Source organism: Oncorhynchus nerka, linkage group LG20 (assembly GCF_034236695.1).
Source record: "Oncorhynchus nerka isolate Pitt River linkage group LG20, Oner_Uvic_2.0, whole genome shotgun sequence".
Classification (NCBI taxonomy): Eukaryota; Metazoa; Chordata; class Actinopteri; order Salmoniformes; family Salmonidae; genus Oncorhynchus; species Oncorhynchus nerka.
The window spans coordinates 26,449,170-26,468,197 of NC_088415.1; the positions used below are offsets into that span (position 1 = coordinate 26,449,170).

Genomic DNA, 19,028 nt, shown 5'->3' on the forward strand with positions numbered 1-19,028 from the left:
AAGCATTTTTCTACGGCTGGCCATGCTTTCCACCTAACTACCCCTACCCCGGTCAACAGCACTGCACCCCCCACAGCAACTCGCCCAAGCCTTCCCCATTTCTCCTTCTCCCAAATCCAGTCAGCTGATGTTCTGAAAGAGCTGCAAAATCTGGACCCCTTTCTTTCTAAAATGTCTGCCGAAATTGTTGCAACCCCTATTAATAGCCTGTTCAACCTCTCTTTCGTGTCGTCTGAGATTCACAAAGATTGGAAAGCAGCTGTGGTCATCCCCCTCTTCAAAGTGGGGGACACTCTTGACCCAAACTGCTCCAGCCCTATATCTATCCTACCCTGCCTTTCTAAGGTCTTCGAAAGCCAAGTAAACAAACAGATTACCGACCATTTTCGAATCCCACCATACCTTCTCCGTTATGCAATCTGGTTTCAGAGCTGGTCATAGGTGCACCTCAGCCACGCTCAAGGTCCTAAACGATATCTTAACCGCCATCGATAAGAAACAATACTGTGCAGCCGAATTCATGGACCTGGCCAAGGCTTTCGACTGTCAATCACCACATCCTCATCGGCAGACTCGATAGCCTTGGTTTCTCAAATGATTGCTTCGCCTGGTTCACCAACTACTTCTCTGATAGAGTTCAGTGTGTCAAATCGGAGGGCCTGTTGTCCGGGCCTCTGGCAGTCTCTATGGGGGTGCCACAGGGTTCAATTCTTGGACCGACTCTCTTCTCTGTATACATCAATTGTGTCGCTCTTGCTGCTGGTGAGTCTCTGATCCACCTCTACGCAGACGACACCATTCTGTATACTTCTGGCCCTTCTTTGGACACTGTGTTAACAACCCTCCAGGCAAGCTTCAATGCCATACAACTCTCCTTCCGTGGCCTCCAATTGCTCTTAAATACAAGTAAAACTAAATGCATGCTCTTCAACCGATCGCTGCCTGCGCCTGCCCGCCCGTCCAACATCACTACTCTGGACGGTTCTGATTTAGAATATGTGGACAACTACAAATACCTAGGTGTCTGGTTAGACTGTAAACTCTCCTTCCACACTCACATCAAACATCTCCAATCCAAAGTTAAATCTAGAATTGGCTTCCTATTTCACAACAAAGCTTCCTTCACTGATGTAAAACTGACTATCCTACCGATCCTCGGCTTCGGCGATGTCATTTTCAAAATAGCCTCCAATACCCTACTCAATTAATTGGATGCAGTCTATCACAGTGCCATCCGTTTTGTCACCAAAGCCCCATATACTACCCACCACTGCAACCTGTACGCTCTCGTTGGCTGGCCCTCGCCTCATACTCATCACCAAACCCACTGGCTCCAGGTCATCTACAAGACCCTGCTAGGTAAAGTCCCCCCTTATCTCAGCTCACTGGTCACCATAGCAGCACCCACCTGTAGCACGCGCTCCAGCAGGTATATCTCTCTGGTCACCCCCAAAACCAATTCTTCCTTTGGCCGCCTCTCCTTCCAGTTCTCTGCTGCCAATCACTGGAACGAACTACAAAAATCTCTGAAACTGGAAACACTTATATCCCTCACTAGCTTTAAGCACCAGCTGCCAGAGCAGCTCACAGATTACTGCACCTGTACATAGCCCATCTATAATTTAGCCCAAACAACTACCTCTCCCCCTACTGTATTTATTTATTTTGCTCCTTTGCACCCCATTATTTCTATCTCTACCTTGCACATTCTTCCACTGCAAATATACAATTCTAGTGTTTTACTTGCTATATTGTATTTACTTCGCCACCATGGCCTTTTCTTTCTTTTTTTTGCCTTTACCCCCCTTATCTCATTTGCTCATATTGTATATAGACTTATTTTTCTACTGTATTATTGCCTGAATGTTTGTTTTACTCCATGTGTAACTCTGTGTTGTTGTATGTGTCGAACTGCTTTGCTTTATCTTGGCCAGGTCGCAATTGTAAATGAGAACTTGTTCTCAACTTGCCTACCTGGTTAAATAAATGTGATATAATTTTTTTTTTTTTAAGTAGAGCACCATGGAACACCACCCACAATAATATTACGTCATACGGCCTAAACCAGGAAGTAAGAAATATCAACAATCAGGCCAGAGCGAAAAGAGTGACTCGATCGCCTGTTGGCGTTTAACATTTTAAAAGGACCTTTATTGCTATATAGTTTAGAATCGCAGAATGTCCGTGTTTGGGAAGCTGTTCGGCGGTGGGGGCAAAGGAGGTAAAGGGCCAAGTGCACAAGAGGCGATTCAGAAGCTCCGAGAGACCGAGGAAATGTTAACGAAGAAACAGGAATTTCTAGAGAAAAAGATTGACCAGGAACTCATTACTGCGAAGAAAAACGGAACTAAAAACAAACGGGGTGAGTCGCCAACTAACATCACATATGAATTTTCACGATTGTTGTCTAACTTGGCTAGCTAATTAAGCTAGCTAACTAACGTTAAAGTTCGCCTGATTTGTTAGCTAGCTGCCAGCTAGCCAAATTTCCGAAAAACCACACCTGTCACTGCATAGTCAGGTTGCCAATCTCGCCCTACCTCGTTGCACCAACTGTGCTAGAACAGCTAATATGCATTATACCCGTTTTTTTAAAGGACTGTTTTGTGTGACTGGTATCAAAAGTCAAAGGTCTGGCTACACCTACAGCTAGTGAATCAACATTTGTCAAATGGCATCGTGTGACTGGGGGATTTTGTGAGTCATGAATTTGCACTCAATGCCTGCTTGTCAAAAGAAGGGAAGGGGGCATCCATTCAGTCAGTATCAAGTTAGCAGTTTTAATTTCCTGACATTTAAATCATTGGGATTCCAACACACCCTGTTATAGGGCCTGTAGTGATGATTAGTTACCTAATAGCTGATAGAGGCTCCAAGTGACTTCTAGAATTCTTCACTGACAGTGGTGTTCATAACAGGCTTTTGATGTAATAGTGAGTGGTTACGCATTTACTCACAATAAAGTCCTGGGCATTCAGAAACTTCACATACTAACCAAGCCCCCCATGAATGTCGACTTTGCTCATGATCATGGTGTTCTCATGTAGTGTTTTGATGCTCTAAACCTATTTTACCTACACAGTGACTCAATTCTTGCTAGTGTTTATTTCCCATGTTCTTTACAACAAATGCTATGTTTCCATCACAAACATTAAATGACATTTAGCCAATGCTTTTATCCAAATGACTTAATCATGTGTGCATACATTTTATGTACCGGTAGTCCCAGGAATCAAACCCACTAACCTCTTTTTCATTTTCACTACGCAAAGCGGCCCTGCAGGCCTTGAAAAGGAAGAAGCGGTATGAGAAGCAGCTTACCCAGATTGATGGCACATTGTCCACCATCGAGTTCCAGAGAGAGGCACTGGAAAATGCTAACACCAACACTGAAGTGCTCAAGAACATGGGCTTTGCTGCCAAGGCAATGAAGGCTGCCCATGAAAACATGTAAGCGGTGGCACACTACTTGTTTATTAGCTTTGGTCAGGCACTCATACAGCTCTTGTATTAATTCAAATCTCTATGTTCCATCTATTGTTGTGTTTTAGGGACATAGACAAAGTAGATGACTTGATGCAAGACATCACTGAGCAGCAGGAGCTAGCGCAAGAGATCTCAGATGCCATCTCGAAACCTGTAGGCTTTGGAGAGGAGTTTGATGAGGTATGTGTCATGAACATGTCTGAACATTGTTCTTGATTTGGCTTTCATCGGTGCTGTTAGTTTAATAGTTGACCAGATATCACAGAGCCTGGATGTTCTGATTGTCTTGCATCATAGGATGAACTCCTAGCAGAGTTGGATGAGCTGGAACAAGAGGAATTGGACAAAAACTTGCTGGAGATTGGCGGGACAGAAAATGTCCCTCTACCCAATGTGCCTTCTACTTCATTACCCTCAAGACTTGGTGAGTCCTTTGTAATATGCAATAAAACATGTGATTTCTCCAATGGAACATTTTATTCCATGGTTACTATCCCAACAGTACATGAAATAACTACTTGATCTTTTGTCCTTAATTGCTATAAAACATCTATATTTGCAACTTTTACACAAGTAATTCACAATTTTTGCATGCCTATTTATTTTTTTATTTTTAGCCAAGAAGGAGGATGAAGATGAGCATGACATGGAGGACTTACAGCGCTGGGCGATGGAGGCTAACTAGTTGCATTACTGACACCACCTGTTGTAGAGGGGAAGAAAGGACTAATTGAATATGGTTGTTTTGTGTCCGAGAGCCAACCATCTTCTAAAAATAACACTAGAAAGGCCAATGCTGTAGGTTCTGTTTCCAGCCCAAAACCAGAGAAAGGTTACCATGGCCTTCCATTAAAAGAGGAAGTTCAGAAGCTGTATAAAAGCTATAAACAGGATGTTTGAATCAGAAAATGTCTTTGGAAATTTCTACCAAAAAGTTTGAGCATAATTGTTTGGCAGTGATTGTACTATCACTGAACTGTTCTATTGTCTTTGATGCTATGAACTTCACTGAAAGGCAAACATTTGTTTTTAATACATGGGCGTTGCAATGTCTCTCTTTCCGACTTAAACATATTTACCGTGTGGTGGGTGTGGGCTGGATATATTTATTCACCTTAACTATTTGTTTGTAGTTTCTCCCAAAATAAGATGGAAATATGAGCATGCTCTCATGGTAATGTTTAGAAGGGTCTATTTTCTGGATTGATTTTCTGAATTTGGTTTTACATATTTTTTTGGGTGATTCCCATCTACTAAGCATCTTCACCATGTGGCCCTTGCTATTTGATGTAAATATCTAAATCATTTATATTTTTGCTGTCACAGAAGGTTTTCTTCATGTTGTGCTAAGCATGCAATGAGGGAAAACTTAATACACTGCACAGCTTCAGAGAAATGATGAACCCCAACCAGTTATGTTCTCTGTGTCATTTCTGAAAGGGTTCATTTTGAATTATATACGTTTGGGGAAAAATCACCATCTTAACTGCAGGGGGGGAAAAATAGACTTCATGGTTTGTCATAATTAGACTAGTAGATACAGTATCAACATTTGGGGTTTGAGGATTACTTTTATTTTATTTTTTACACAATGTACATTTTTTTACATAGGAAAATAATATTCACAAGGATAAGCATGTTTGCATTTCAATGGGTTAATTGTCCAGATGAGAATATTATTTGGAAAATAATTAAAGTTGATTATTTTGTGGTGCAGGTTGTTTTTCTTGGTTAGGCATCAGTGTACAAAACAATGATAATCTGTGAATTCAAAACTCAATAAAGTAGGAAATCTTTATTTTGTTAGTTTGAAATATTGTTCAGGTGTTTGTTAAATGTTGGTTAATGTGTCTGATTTGCAATCATTGGCAGTTGGTGTCATTTTAAGATAAAACATTTTCATGAGCATGGTGTTATTTATACTACAGCATAATGGATGACTCATTCATATTCCATTCACCCAGCTCATTGAAACATTGATAGGTTTAGGCTACTACGTGATACATTTTTGGGTAGCTACAGCCTAGCCTATGAATGAAAGTTTACAACGTAGTTGCACAGGTCAAGATACATTTTAGTAATCAAGGTGAAAGATAATGACACATTCAATACCGCCTTGCACAATATTGCCAGCATCTAGCTGATCTATTGTGTGATCATTAGTCTAAAAGTTGCAAACGAGAGTTTTAACAGAATCTGCAGAATGAATACACCCCTGATCACATGCAAACACAGTTCACAAGTAAGTGAAGTGAAAAAAATGTGAAATATAGCACTTGCTTCGCCTTCATTTTTTAATAATTTTTGTCTCTGCTCTTTGAGTCAGCTACTCACCACATTGTATGCACTGCAGTGCTAGCTAGCTGTAGCTTATGCTTTCAGTACTAGATACATACTTTGATTGGGTGGATACCATTTCAGTTCATGCTGCAAGAGCTCTGATAGGTTGGAGGATGTCCTCCGGAAGTTGTCAAAATCACTTTGAAAGTATATGGAAGTGGGTGAGAACCACAAGCCTCCTAGGTTTTGAAATTAAGTCAATGTACCCAGAGGAGGACGGAAACTAGCTGTCCTCCGGTCGACACCATGGTGCAGAGTGCTGTTAGGACTACTGTAAAACTTCATTGCAAATCAGTGTTTTAATCAATGATTTGGTGATGTTAATATATTTAGTGTAGTTTTATCTAAAAAGGATAACTTTAATGTTCCACTATTTTTATATAGGAGATGTAAGACAGCTCAGGAATTATTTGTCCTTTTTTTTACACATTTAACCCAATTTTTGGGGACGAAATCTACATGCATACAGGTTACCTATAGATGAGTCCTGTGACACTTGTAGGGAGGGACTGTACCGGTAAAACATGAGCCTATCACAATTAATACCACATGCCTAAAAAAACTATAGGCCATTACACCTTTATTTAACATTACTGCATGTCAGCCGCATGAAAAATGTGCAAATTGACTGGAAACCGGTTGGTTTTCAGCTCCATCTTTCATTGAATCAGATGGCTCATTCATCATAAAACCATTTGATGTTGCCAATTATTTTTATGATTACTTCATTGGCAAAGTGGGAAAATTTAGGCAGGAAATGCCAACATCGAACAGTGAGTCATCGTTTTTATGCATAAAAAAACGAATAATGAAAGAAATGTATTGCAAGTTAGAATTTTGTTAAGTTAGTGTGGGAGAGGGTGAAACATTCTTAGAAATCAATATTGACAAACCTGGCATTGACAGCTTAAATAGAAAGCTACTGGGGATGGTAGCTGACTCTATAGCCACTCCTTTCTGTCATATCTTTAATCTGAGCCTAGAGGAAAGTCTGTCCTCAGGCCTGGAGGGAAGCCAAAGTAATTATGCTACCCAAGAGTGGTAAAGCAGCCTTTGCTGGTTCCAACAGCAGATCAATAAGCTTGCTGCCAGCTCTTAGCAAACTGTTGGGAAAAAATTGTGTTTGACCAAATACTATGCTATTTCTGTGTAAACAAATTAACACCAGACTTTCAGCATGCTTATAGAGAAGAGCACTCAACATGTACTGCACTGACACAAATTACTGATTGGTTGAAAGAAATTGATAATAAGAAGATTGTGGGAACTGTACTGTTAGATTTCAGTGCAGCCTTTGATATTGACCATATCTTGTTGAGAAAACGTATGTGTTATGGCTTTTCAACCTCTGCCATATCGTGGATTCAGAGCTATCTATCTAATAGAACTCAGAGGGTTGTTTTCTTTAATGGAAACTTCTCTAATGTCAACCATGTAACGTGTGGTGTACCGCAGGGCAGCTCTCTAGGCCCTCTGCTCTTTTATATTTTTACCAGTTACCTGCCACTGACATTAAACAAAGCATGTGTGTCCAAGTACAGTATGCTGAGGATTCAACCATATACGCAACAGCAACCACAGATAATGAAGTCACTGAAACCCTTAACAAAGGGTTGTAGTCTGTTTTGGAATGGGTGGCCAGTAATAAATTGTTCCTGAACATCTCTAAAACTAAGAGCATTGTATTTGGTACAAATCATTCCCTAAGTTCTAGACCTCAGCTGAATCTGGTAATGAATGGTGTGGCTGTTGAACTAGTTGAGAGGACTAAATTAATTGGCGTTACCTTAGATTGTAAACTGTCATGGTCAAAACATATAGATTCAATGGTTGTAAGGATGGGGAGAGATCTGTCCATAATAAAGAGATGGTCTGATTTTTTGACACCACACTCCAAAAAGTAATTTCTGCATGCTCTAGTTTTGCCTAATGTTGATGATTGTCCATTCGTGCAGTCCAGTGCTGCAAGGAAAGACCTAGTTAAGCTGCAGCAGGCCCAGAACAGAGCATCACGTGTTGCTCTTCATTGTAATCAGAGGGCGGATATAAACCTCTGCATTCCAGTCACCCTTGGCTAAGAGTTGAGGGAAGACTGACTGCATCATTTATTTTTATAAGAAACATTAATGTGTTGAAAATTCCAAATTGTTTGCATAGTCAACTTACACACAGCTCTGACACACACACCTACCCCACCAGACATGCGACCAGGGGTCTTTTCAAAGTCCCAAATCCAGAACAAATTCAAGAAAGTGTACAGTATTATATAGAGCCATTATTGCATGGAACTCTGTTCCATCTCATATTGTTCAAATAAACAGTGAACCTGGTTTAAAAAAACAGATAAAGCAACACTTCACGGCACAATGCCTCTTCCCTATTTGACCTAGATAGGTTGTGTGTATGCATTGATATGTAGGCTACATGTGCCTTTTTTTAATGTATGTAGTTCTGTCCTTGAGCTGTTCTTGTATATTAATGTTCTGTATTATATCATGTTTCATGTTTTGTGTGGACCCCAGGAAGAGTAGCTGCTGTTTTTGCAACAGCTAATGGAGACACTCCCGGACAAGGCGGAGATGAGTGGCCGAGACTAAGGCACACGTGGACAACCGTGGATTATAAAATCATTTTACCCGGAACAAAAAATGACATTTGAAAAAAACAAGTGAAAATTATCATGACAATCATTCAATCATCTGTAAACCAAATTGGACAGGTAAAAAAACATGTTAAAAAAAAATCACATTTGACACTTCAAAAAAGCAAGTTATAAATTATAATTACAAGTGTTAAGACGTGTTTGAACCTTTTGGCTTCCATAATGGATGAATAATTTCGGGCTACACGTGTAATCCTAATGACAATCCCAGAATGTCATTGCAATTCATGTAGGTGTTTTGTAAAAGTCTCTTTCCTTTCATCAAATTGCAGGTGCACGGTGCACTATTGGGCCTGAAATGATTTAGTCAGTGGAAGAATGTGCGAGGGTAGCCTACTGGAGCTCCTTTTTTAAGTGATTGTTTGACAATCAGATGAAAACATCATGGCTGGTTGTGTTTATGCCACATTAAAAGTCATAGACAGCGTGTCCATAAGGCTAGGGGAAGCTAAGCTTTCCCCAAAGTAAATGTAATTAAAATGACAAATTAATACGCCTATAACCTAATTAGCTTACTCTTGTCTATACAGAAATAAATAAAATCATTCAAAATAGGCTGCTACACCAGAATGCAGGATTTGGCCACTGAGGATCATTAGCTATAAACAATTTAAAACTCTTTTTTTTTTTAAAGCTGCTGATTGTTTTACATCGCACAGCCTGCAGTCAAAAGGGCCCACACTTTGGGGACCGAGCACTGCAAATACCAAATTGCTGACTGTTGAATTCAGACTGTCAGTGATAAGCAGAGAGACCCAGCCAGGCATATCGCAATACTTAAGAATACAATCGCACAAATACTGTTTGGAAAGCAAATGACTATTGCTGTAATGATATGACAATGAAAAGACTCAATCTGTCTCTTAGTTATCAAAATTCTTAACTTCATTGAGCAAACAGCAGCCTATCTTATTGGGCCTTATCCCCGCTGAGTGTGCATATTCACTATTTTTGTCATTGGGTCAGTGCCACTTCTGTCTGTTCTTGGACGATAATCTCCTCCTCCAGGTTAGATGGACGACACTGTGGCCAGGTGGCGCAGCGGTCTAAAGCACTGCATCGCAGTGCTAGAGGCGTCACTACAGACCTGGATTCGATCCAGGCCTGTATCACAACCGGCCGTGATCGGGAGTCTCATAGGGCTGTGCACAATTTGCCCAGCCGTCGTCTGGGTTAGCGGAGGGTTTGGCTGGGGGCTTTACAAGTAGGCCGGACTTTACAAGTAGGCCGTCATTGTGAAAATGATTTGTTCTTAACTGACTTGCCTAGTTAAATAAAGGTTAAATAAAAAATGAAAATCTTGTATTTGTGTCAGACATCGTTTGTCTGTGTCAGCAGAGTAGGCTACCGTGTCATTTTTGTAGTATAAAAAAAATGCATGCACGCACTTGGGTATCCCGTACCAGTAAGAAATTAACTACCTTAACCCCTGCTAGTGAGTCATTAGTTTGTAGGCCAACCCGTTCGGAAGCTACAGACGTGTTCGTGAGAAGACCAATTTTCTGGATGTCTCCTGGTCTGACAAACATCCCTGTAGCTCTGCCACTTTCCACCACAAATGAGTAAGGCCGACATCGGCGGATGCGGTAGATTGAAACAGAGCCCACGCAAAAAAACAGATGTCTCTAGTTAAACAGACAGATTTTTATCAACTCAATGCTTTCGCACAAATTCGGGATTTTAGCAATGTTGCTAATCTTTACGTCATTACATTAGTCCACACTTGAGCATTGTTAATCTGCCCCTAATCTGATAGGAGACATTTCTGCTTAGTGAGACCCTCAGTAAAGACCGATGGGGGATAAAAAATGTTCTAGATCGTTCTTGTTCTTTCCACAAACATGTCAGAAGACAAGGTAAATGTCACTTCTTATCGTTGTGTATATACTCTTCTCTATTGGAAGAATCTAAACCAGGGGTGAATTCATTCTGCAGATTCTGTTGCAAACTTTTTTTTAAACGGAAGCAAACTAAACAGGGACTTACCTGAATATGTCCAATAGAAACTCTTGTTTAAGTTGCAAACCTGAACTATTTGGACTAATGAATGTATTCAGGGGTGTATTCATTGTGCCGATTCTGTTGGAAAACTTTCACTCAAAACGGAAACGTTTTGCAACGAAAAACAGAGATTTTATTGGACAAATTCATTTAGGTCCCTCACTGTTTCATTCTGTTTTCTCTGTTTGGTTCTTAAACGGTAAACGATTTTCGTTGCAATACTTAATAAATACACCCCGGTGGTGATCTTTATTGTGGAAGGACTTTCGGCCTCAGCCGACAAGGCTTTCCCTACCATTTATATTTTAGTCATTTAGGTCTTATCCAGAGCGACTTTCAGGAGCAATTCAGGTTAAGTGCCTTGCTAAAGAGCACAAAGACAGATTTTCACCTAACCGGCTCGAGGATTTGAATCAGCTACCTTTCGGTTACTGGCCCAACACTCTTAAATCACTAGGCTACCTGCTGCCCAGTATCGAGAATATGGCTAGTGGGCTAGCTAATGAAAATATTAATAATGTTTTCAATACAGTGACCAAATGTCAGCTAAGCATTATGTAGAATTGTGAAACATATTTTAGCAGTGTGTATGTCAATGTTTTCTCTATGTAAACATTGTACCAGCAGTAACTAGTCTTAGAGGACTGGAAATATGTTTATCAATGAACATAGCTATTTGTCTTAAATCACACTGGGTATAAGTTAATCATCTTGATTTAATTCTCCCATCAGATGATATTCGACCCCAACATGACCAAGAAGAATAAGAAGCCTTTCATGCTGGAAGAAGACAGTAGAGACAGAGTGGGAGAGGACACACCGCAGGTGGAGGCCAAGGAAGTGGAACCTGATGGTGGGGAGGACAGATGCCGCGTTCAAAACAAATGGGAACTCTGAAAATGCGAGGTCAAATCATGACATCAGTGATCTTCAGGTCGGAAAGTCGGAGTTCTAGAAAGAGGCCAGAGTTCTCGAGTTGGATTTCCAAGTTGGATGAACGTTCAAATCGTTTGTTTTATTCCGAGTTCCTAGTTGATTTGAACGCACTGAAGTCAGAGGTCTGAGTTTTTCGAGTTCCCAGTTCCCAGTTGTTTTGAAGAAAGTTCAATCTGGACAATCTCGAAGGAAGGAAGAAAGGTAGGACGGCTCACACCTGACAAAGAACTATGGCTGAATCTCAATGGTCATTCCTCAAATTATTTTGTCCTCTCCTTCCATCCTTCACACACTTCCTACTCAAAATGTAACAGGGATGTGAGGAGAGGAAACGTGAAAACACGAGCCTTTTCTCATTTGGGCAAAAGTCTGTCCTCTGTCCTCTTTTCACTCTCCTCCGTGAACCCGAAACCGGTAAGTTTTGAAATCTGCAACACCCCCTTTGAATCAGCAATAGTTTTCTCGAAATAGAAAAAGCATGTAAATATTTAAAAACGATACATTACTTATCCTTTTACCTGTAAAATGTCTTGCACAACTAGCTACATTTAGTTTTTATCACTTTATATATTTATTTTGGGATTCCACCCTATAAACGTAATTTGCCTAATGACGTGTGATTGGGGAAGGAGTCTCATTTCATACAAGTGCATTTTCGGTCACTTTCTCTCTCCTTGTAGATTCTCCTAGATTACCTTTGACCTTTTTCAAAGGAAAGCCAGAGTGGATGGAGGAGAGAGGATGCAGGAGTTGAAAAGGCCAAGGAACAGAGTAAACAGGAAATGTTCCATTAGTGACTTCCCGCTCTTTTAGACCACTGATCTGTCATGATTGGAAAGGAGGGAATAACACAATAAGACCAATATCAGTAGTGTTCTGATAGGTGATACAGCAGACCATCTTGAATTGACAATATTGTAATTTTGTTCAAATCCTTAGAGCAAATATGACGATCTTGATGGCTTGAACTTTTACAACCAGAAGAAAAAGAAGCCCAATAAAGTGTTTGATAATGACATTGAGGAGTGGATAAAGGTATGTTATAGGACTTGATTTACATGAAAAAATAAGAGTATATACCTTGTATGTAAACCTGGATTGGAGCCATGTCTATGAGAACCATATCAACTCTATTAAAGTGAACAGCCTTGTGTTTCTTTCCAAGGCTTTGGGGCACCACGTTTCTTGGTGAATCTTTCCTTGAGTCTTGTCACATCTAATTTACCATTGTAACACGTTTTTCTGACAGGTTCTCTCAATCCGTTAAAAACAGGAGCTGAAAATGCAAGGAGAGCAGAGCAAGGCAGTAGAAGACGACAACCTGGAATCTTCAGTTGCCAGCAAAGAAAAATGAGTCCTAGAAGGTTGATTTCCAGGAGGAAGGAGAGATACCGGAGAAGGATGGCATTTGACCTCGTAGTAATTATTCACTTTAGTGATGGGCAGTGTCTTGAATGCTAGTGTCTGTCTTGTACATTCCTTTCAATGAGTACAATTGTGTTAAAATATGACCATGTGGTGTTTTTGCTTTAGCTATTGAGGATGAGAGGAAAAACAATGATGGCCTCTCATTCAGCTCCCAGTCTGGGTGTGGGTAAGTACAGACAGACACTACGAACATGACGAGGTAGGCGTACTTACTTCAATTCAGTTATGATTATTTTAAATAATATTGCAAAGGGCATTTGGTTAAATTGATTCAAGGCACGGCCTCGGGCTGTTGGTTCCTGCAATTCTAATTGCACTAGTTTGAGAGAGAGTCTGATGTTCATAATGTGATGTCAGCTGCTGTGTCTTCAACATTATGCGGGACAGCTTTGTATTCTGGACATAAAGTACATTTCTTTGCCAAATGTTTTGCAGTTTTACTTTACTTGTCACGCCCTGATCTGTTTCACCTGTCTTTGTGGTTGACTCCACCCACCTCCAGGTGTCTCCTGTTTTTCCCATTAGTCCCCGATGTATTTATCCCTGTGTTTCATGTCTCTCTGTGCCAGTTTGTCTTGTTTTGCCAAGTCAACCAGCATTTCTCCTAGCTCCTATTTTTCCCAGTCTCTGTTTTTTCCTAGCCCTCCTGGTTTTGACCCTTGCCTGTCCTGACGCCGAATCCGTCTGCCTAACCACTCTGCCTGTTCTGACCTCGAGCCTGCCTATCCCCTGGTACTGTTTGGACTCTGTGAACACTCTCTCTGGCGAGAGACCAGTAGCAGAACAGGGAAGTAGCAGAACAGGGAAGGGTATCGCGGGCATATTCCACCAACAGAAGTTGCTGGCTCCAGGTGGTGGGATTGGTGGAGACAAGGCAACGAAGAGTCATCTCCAGGCCCTGATTGCCTGACTGGCCTTTAGACTGGGGATGAAAACCAGAGGACAGGCTGGCCGACGACCCAATGAGGGTGCAGAACACCTTCCAGAACAGGGATGGGAACTGAGGACCACGATCAGAGACCCTGTCGACCAGAAGTCCATGGATCCGGAGGTCGTGCTGCACCATGAGCTGGGCCATCTCCTTAGCTGAGGGCAACTTAGGAAGGGGGATAAAATGGAAGGCTTTGGAAAACCGATCCACCACCGTAAGGATGGTGGTGTTACCATTTGACGGAGGGAGACCCGTGACGAAGTCCAAGGGTATATGGGAACGGGGCTTTGAGGAACAGGGAGTGGTTAAAGGAGGATAGCCAGAGCTTGTTGTTCTGCACACACAAAATACAGGCGGAGATGTCAGGAAACATGGTGGGCCACCAAAAACATTGTCTGATGAAAGCCAAGGTCCGACGGGAGCCAGGATGACAGGTGAGTCTCGAGGAATGCTGGGAACACTGCGCCTTGCGGACCAGACTCTCTATTCCCCAGATGATAGCAGCCACTAGACAGGAAGTAGGGAGGATGGTCTCGGGGTCCAATGGAGTAGTAGCGGGGCTGTACACACGTGAGAAGTGCTTCAGACTTCACATTCTTGGACCCCGTGCGGTAGGAAATAGTGAAATGGAAACGAGTGAATAACAGAGCCCATCTCGACTGCCTGGAGTTGAGGCGCTTGGCGGTGTGGAACTATTCCAGGTTCTTATGGTCCGTCCACACCAAGAATGGATGTTCCGACCCTTCTAACCAGTGCCTCCACTCCTCCGACAGCATCTTACCTGCGAGCAATTCTCAATTTCTCACGTCATAGTTCCTCTCAGTGGTGTTTAGTCGATGGGAAAGGAAAGTGCAGGGATGCAGCTTCTGGTCCTGGGCAGAATGCTGGGACAGGACTGCCCCCACTTCGACGTCCGAGGCATCAACCTCCACCATGAACTGACGGGACGGGACCGGATAGATTAAGATGGGAGCTGTAGTGAATCGCTGCTTGAGGTCTGAGAATGCCTGGCCAGCTGCTGGAGACCATATTAATGGAACCTTGGGAGAGGTGAGTGCAGAGAGGGGTGAAGCAAGGGTGCTGTAACGCCAGATGAAACAACGGTAGAAATTAGCAAACCCCAGGAAACGTTGCAGCTGCACTCTGGATGTGGGTTGAGGCCAATCTACCACCGCTCTATTCCCTGCAGCGATGACGTATCCTAGGAAGGAGATGGTGGATCGATGGAACTCGCATTTCTCCGCCATCACGAAAGCTGGTTCTCCAGGAGACGCTGGAGGACCTGTCGGAAATGGAGGACGTGCTCTTGAACTGACCAGGAATAAATGAGGATGTTGTCGAGGTAGACAAACATAAATCGGTTCAACATGTCACGGAGCACATCATTGACCAGGACCTAGAACACTGCGGGAGCGTTGGTCAGTCCGAACGGCATACCAGGTGCTCATAGTGCCCGGTATGATCATTGTTATGTTTGGAGGGAAAAGGGGGAGGTTTGCAAGCCGAAGAACACCATCCCAACCATGAAGCACGGGGTGGCAGTATCATGTTGTGGGGGTGCTTTGCTGCAGGAGGGACTGGTGCACTTCACAAAATAGATGGCACATGAGGAGAAAAAAGCAACATCTCAAGACATCAGTCAGGAAGTTAAAGCTTGGTCGCAAATGGGTCTTCCAAATGGACAATGACCCCAAGCATACTTCCAAAGTTGTGGCAAAATGGTTAAGGACAACAAAGTCAAGGTATTGGAGTGGCCAGCCCTGACCTCAATACCATCGAAAAACTGAGTTAGAATGTATTTGGCTGAGGTGTATGTACATTTCCGACTTCAACTGAATGTTATGTAGAAAAAAATCTAATCAAATGTATTTATAAAGCCCTTCTTACATCAGCTGATATATCAAAGTGCTGTACAGAAACCCAGCCTAAAACCCCAAACAGCAAGCAATGCAGGTGTAGAAGCACGGTGGCGAGGAAAAACTCCCTAGAAAGGTATAAACCTAGGAAGAAACCTAGAGAGGAACCAGGCTATGAGGGGTGGCCAGTCCTCTTCTGGCTGTGCCGGGTGGAGATTATAACAGAACATGGCCAAGATGTTCAAATGTTCATAGATGATCAGCAGGGTCAGATAATAATAAGCACAGTGGTTGTCGAGGGTGCAACAGGTCAGCACCTCAGGAGTAAATGGCAGTTGGATTTTCATAGCCGATCATTCAGAGTATCTCTACCGCTCCTGCTGTCTATAGGGAGTTGAAAACAGCAGGTCTGGGACAGGTAGCACGTCCGGTGAACAGGACAGGGCTAAATAGCCGCAGGCAGAACAGTTGAAACTGGAGCAGCAGCACGGCCAGGTGGACTGGGGACAGCAAGGAGTCATCAAGGCCAGGTAACATATTTAAAATCATCCACCCCTAAAGAAAAAAAGAAAAAGAAACAGTTGTGGGACACACACACACTCATACACACTCAACCCCTTTCCCTCACAACCATAGACTCAGATTCTCAACAGTTGCACCATCCCAGATGTTAACTCAAGAAAGGTCTTGATTAACGAATGCATATACAGTTGCAGCTTTTACAGGCTTATCTGAGATCTTTATACTTCATCATAGCAGACTGTCAGTAGGTGAAAATAGCCAGATGTCCTTTAATAAGAGCACATTATTCAAATTGAGACGACAGAAAATGTGGGAGAAATTAGGATGACATCTTTGTGGTGTGTGTGAGTGTGTGTGTAATATATAATAACATACACTGAGTATACAAACATTAACAACACCTTCTCTTTCCATGACATAGACTGATCCGTTGAATCCATGTGAAAGCTATGATCCCTTGTTGATGTCACCTGTTACATCCACTTCAAATAAGTGTAGATGAATGTGAAGAGACAGGTTAAATATGGATTTTTAAGCCTTGAGACAATAGAAACATGGATTGTGTTTGTGTGCCATTCAGAGGGTGAATAGGCAAGATATAATATTTAAATGCCTTTAAATGGGGTATGGTAGTAGGTGCCAGGTGCACCGGTTTGTGACAATAACTGCAAAGCTGCTGTGATTTTCAGGGTGAAAAGTTTCCTGTGTGTATCAAGAATGGTCCACCACCCAAAGGACACCCAGCCAACTTGACAACAGTGGGAAGCATTGGAGTCAACATGGGCCAGCATCCCTGTGGAATGCTTTCGACACCTTGTAGAGTCCATGCCCCAACAAATTGAGGCTGTTCTGAGGGCATGGGGTGCAACTCAATTTAAGAAAAACACACTGAACAGGCACCTTGGATATAAGAGGTTGTTGATTTCAAATAGTAAACAAGAATGTACAAGCTATCCACATGGTATCAAAGAAACTCCTGATTTGTTCAAAAAAGCAAATACAAAGTCTAGTTCAAATTATTTTAAACCTGATTTTTACAATAACAACACAAATATTCAACTTTATTGCATGACTTCCTTTTTTAAGAGAATATGTTGTTTGGTTTGCCTTGTTGATTATATTGAATAGAATAGGTAACTTCCGGCGCCGACAGAGATGGCCGCCTCGCTTCGCGTTCCTAGGAAACTATGCAGTTTTTTGTTTTTTTACGTGTTATTTCTTACATTAGTACCCCAGGTCATCTTAGGTTTCATTACATACAGTCGAGAAGAACTACTGAATATAAGATCAGCGTCAACTCACCATCAGTACGACCAAGAATATGTTTTTCGCGACGCGGATCCTGTGTTCTGCCTTTCAAACAGGACAACGGAATGGATCTCATGCAGCGACCCAAAAAAACAACTCCGAAAAAGAGGGAAACGAGGCGGTCTTCTGGTCAGACTCCGGAGACTGGCACACCGTGCACCACTCCCTAGCATTCTTCTCGCCAATGTCCAGTCCAGAGGGACATCAGAGACTGTAACGTTCTTTGCTTCACGGAAACATGGCTCACTGGAGAGACGCTATCCGAGGCGGTGCAGCCAGCGGGTTTCTCCACGCATCCAGCGGGTTTCCCCAAACATTCCCAAACCAGAAACCATGGATTGATGGCAGCATTCGCGTGAAACTGAAAGCGCGAACCACTGCTTTTAATCAGGGCAAGGTGACTGGTAACATGACCGAATACAAACAGTGCAGCTATTCCCTCCGCAAGGCTATCAAACAAGCTAAGCGTCAGTACAGAGACAAAGTAGAATCTCAATTCAACGCCTCAGACACAAGAGGCATGTGGCAGGGTCTACAGTCAATCACGGACTACAAGAAGAAATCCAGCCCAGTCACGGACCAGGATGTCTTGCTCCCAGGCAGACTAAATAACTTTTTTGCCCGCTTTGAGGACAATACAGTGCCACTGACACGGCCTGCAACGAAAACATGCGGTCTCTCCTTCACTGCAGCCGAGGTGAGTAAGACATTTAAACGTGTTAACCCTCGCAAGGTTGCAGGCCCAGACGGCATCCCCAGCCGCGCCCTCAGAGCATGCGCAGACCAGCTGGCCGGTGTGTTTACGGACATATTTAATCAATCCCTATACCAGTCTGCTGTTCCCACATGCTTCAAGAGGGCCACCATTGTTCCTGTTCCCAAGAAAGCTAAGGTAACTGAGCTAAACGACTACCGCCCCGTAGCACTCACTTCCGTCATCATGAAGTGCTTTGAGAGACTAGTTAAGGACCATATCACCTCCACCCTACCTGACACCCTAGACCCACTCCAATTTGCTTACCGCCCAAATAGGTCCACAGACGATGCAATCTCAACCACACTGCACACTGCCCTAACCCATCTGGACAAGAAGAATACCTATGTGAGAATGCTGTTCATCGACTACAGCTCGGCATTCAACACCATAGTACCCTCCAAGCTCGTCATCAAGCTCGAGACCCTGGGTCTCGACCCCGCCCTGTGCAACTGGGTACTGGACTTCCTGACGGGCCGCCCCCAGGTGGTGAGGGTAGGCAACAACATCTCCTCCCCGCTGATCCTCAACACTGGGGCCCCACAAGGGTGCGTTCTGAGCCCTCTCCTGTACTCCCTGTTCACCCACGACTGCGGGGCCACGCACGCCTCCAACTGAATCATCAAGTTTGCGGACGACACAACAGTGGTAGGCTTGATTACCAACAACGACGAGACGGCCTACAGGGAGGAGGTGAGGGCCCTCGGAGTGTGGTGTCAGGAAAATAACCTCACACTCAACGTCAACAAAACTAAGGAGATGATTGTGGACTTCAGGAAACAGCAGAGGGAACACCCCCCCTAT

General features: G+C 42.9%; 1 protein-coding gene across 1 annotated transcript; it reads left to right on the plus strand.

Annotated features, from left to right (window-relative positions):
- Positions 1-2,051: 2,051 nt before the first annotated feature.
- Positions 2,052-5,282, plus strand: LOC115102162 (charged multivesicular body protein 4b-like). Its single transcript, XM_029621794.2, has 5 exons — positions 2,052-2,362; positions 3,273-3,450; positions 3,552-3,666; positions 3,784-3,910; positions 4,104-5,282. The coding sequence occupies exons 1-5, from the start codon at positions 2,179-2,181 to the stop codon at positions 4,169-4,171; spliced, it is 672 nt and encodes a 223-aa protein (XP_029477654.1). The 5' UTR covers positions 2,052-2,178; the 3' UTR covers positions 4,172-5,282.
- Positions 5,283-19,028: the final 13,746 nt, after the last annotated feature.

Coding starts and splice junctions, on each gene's coding strand:
- LOC115102162 (XM_029621794.2), top strand. CDS start 2,179: ATGTCCGTGTTTGGGAAGCTGTTCGGCGGTGGGGGCAAAGGAGGTAAA. Junction 3,667..3,783: donor TTGGAGAGGAGTTTGATGAG/GTATGTGTCATG, acceptor CTTGCATCATAG/GATGAACTCCTAGCAGAGTT. Junction 3,911..4,103: donor TTCATTACCCTCAAGACTTG/GTGAGTCCTTTG, acceptor TTTTATTTTTAG/CCAAGAAGGAGGATGAAGAT.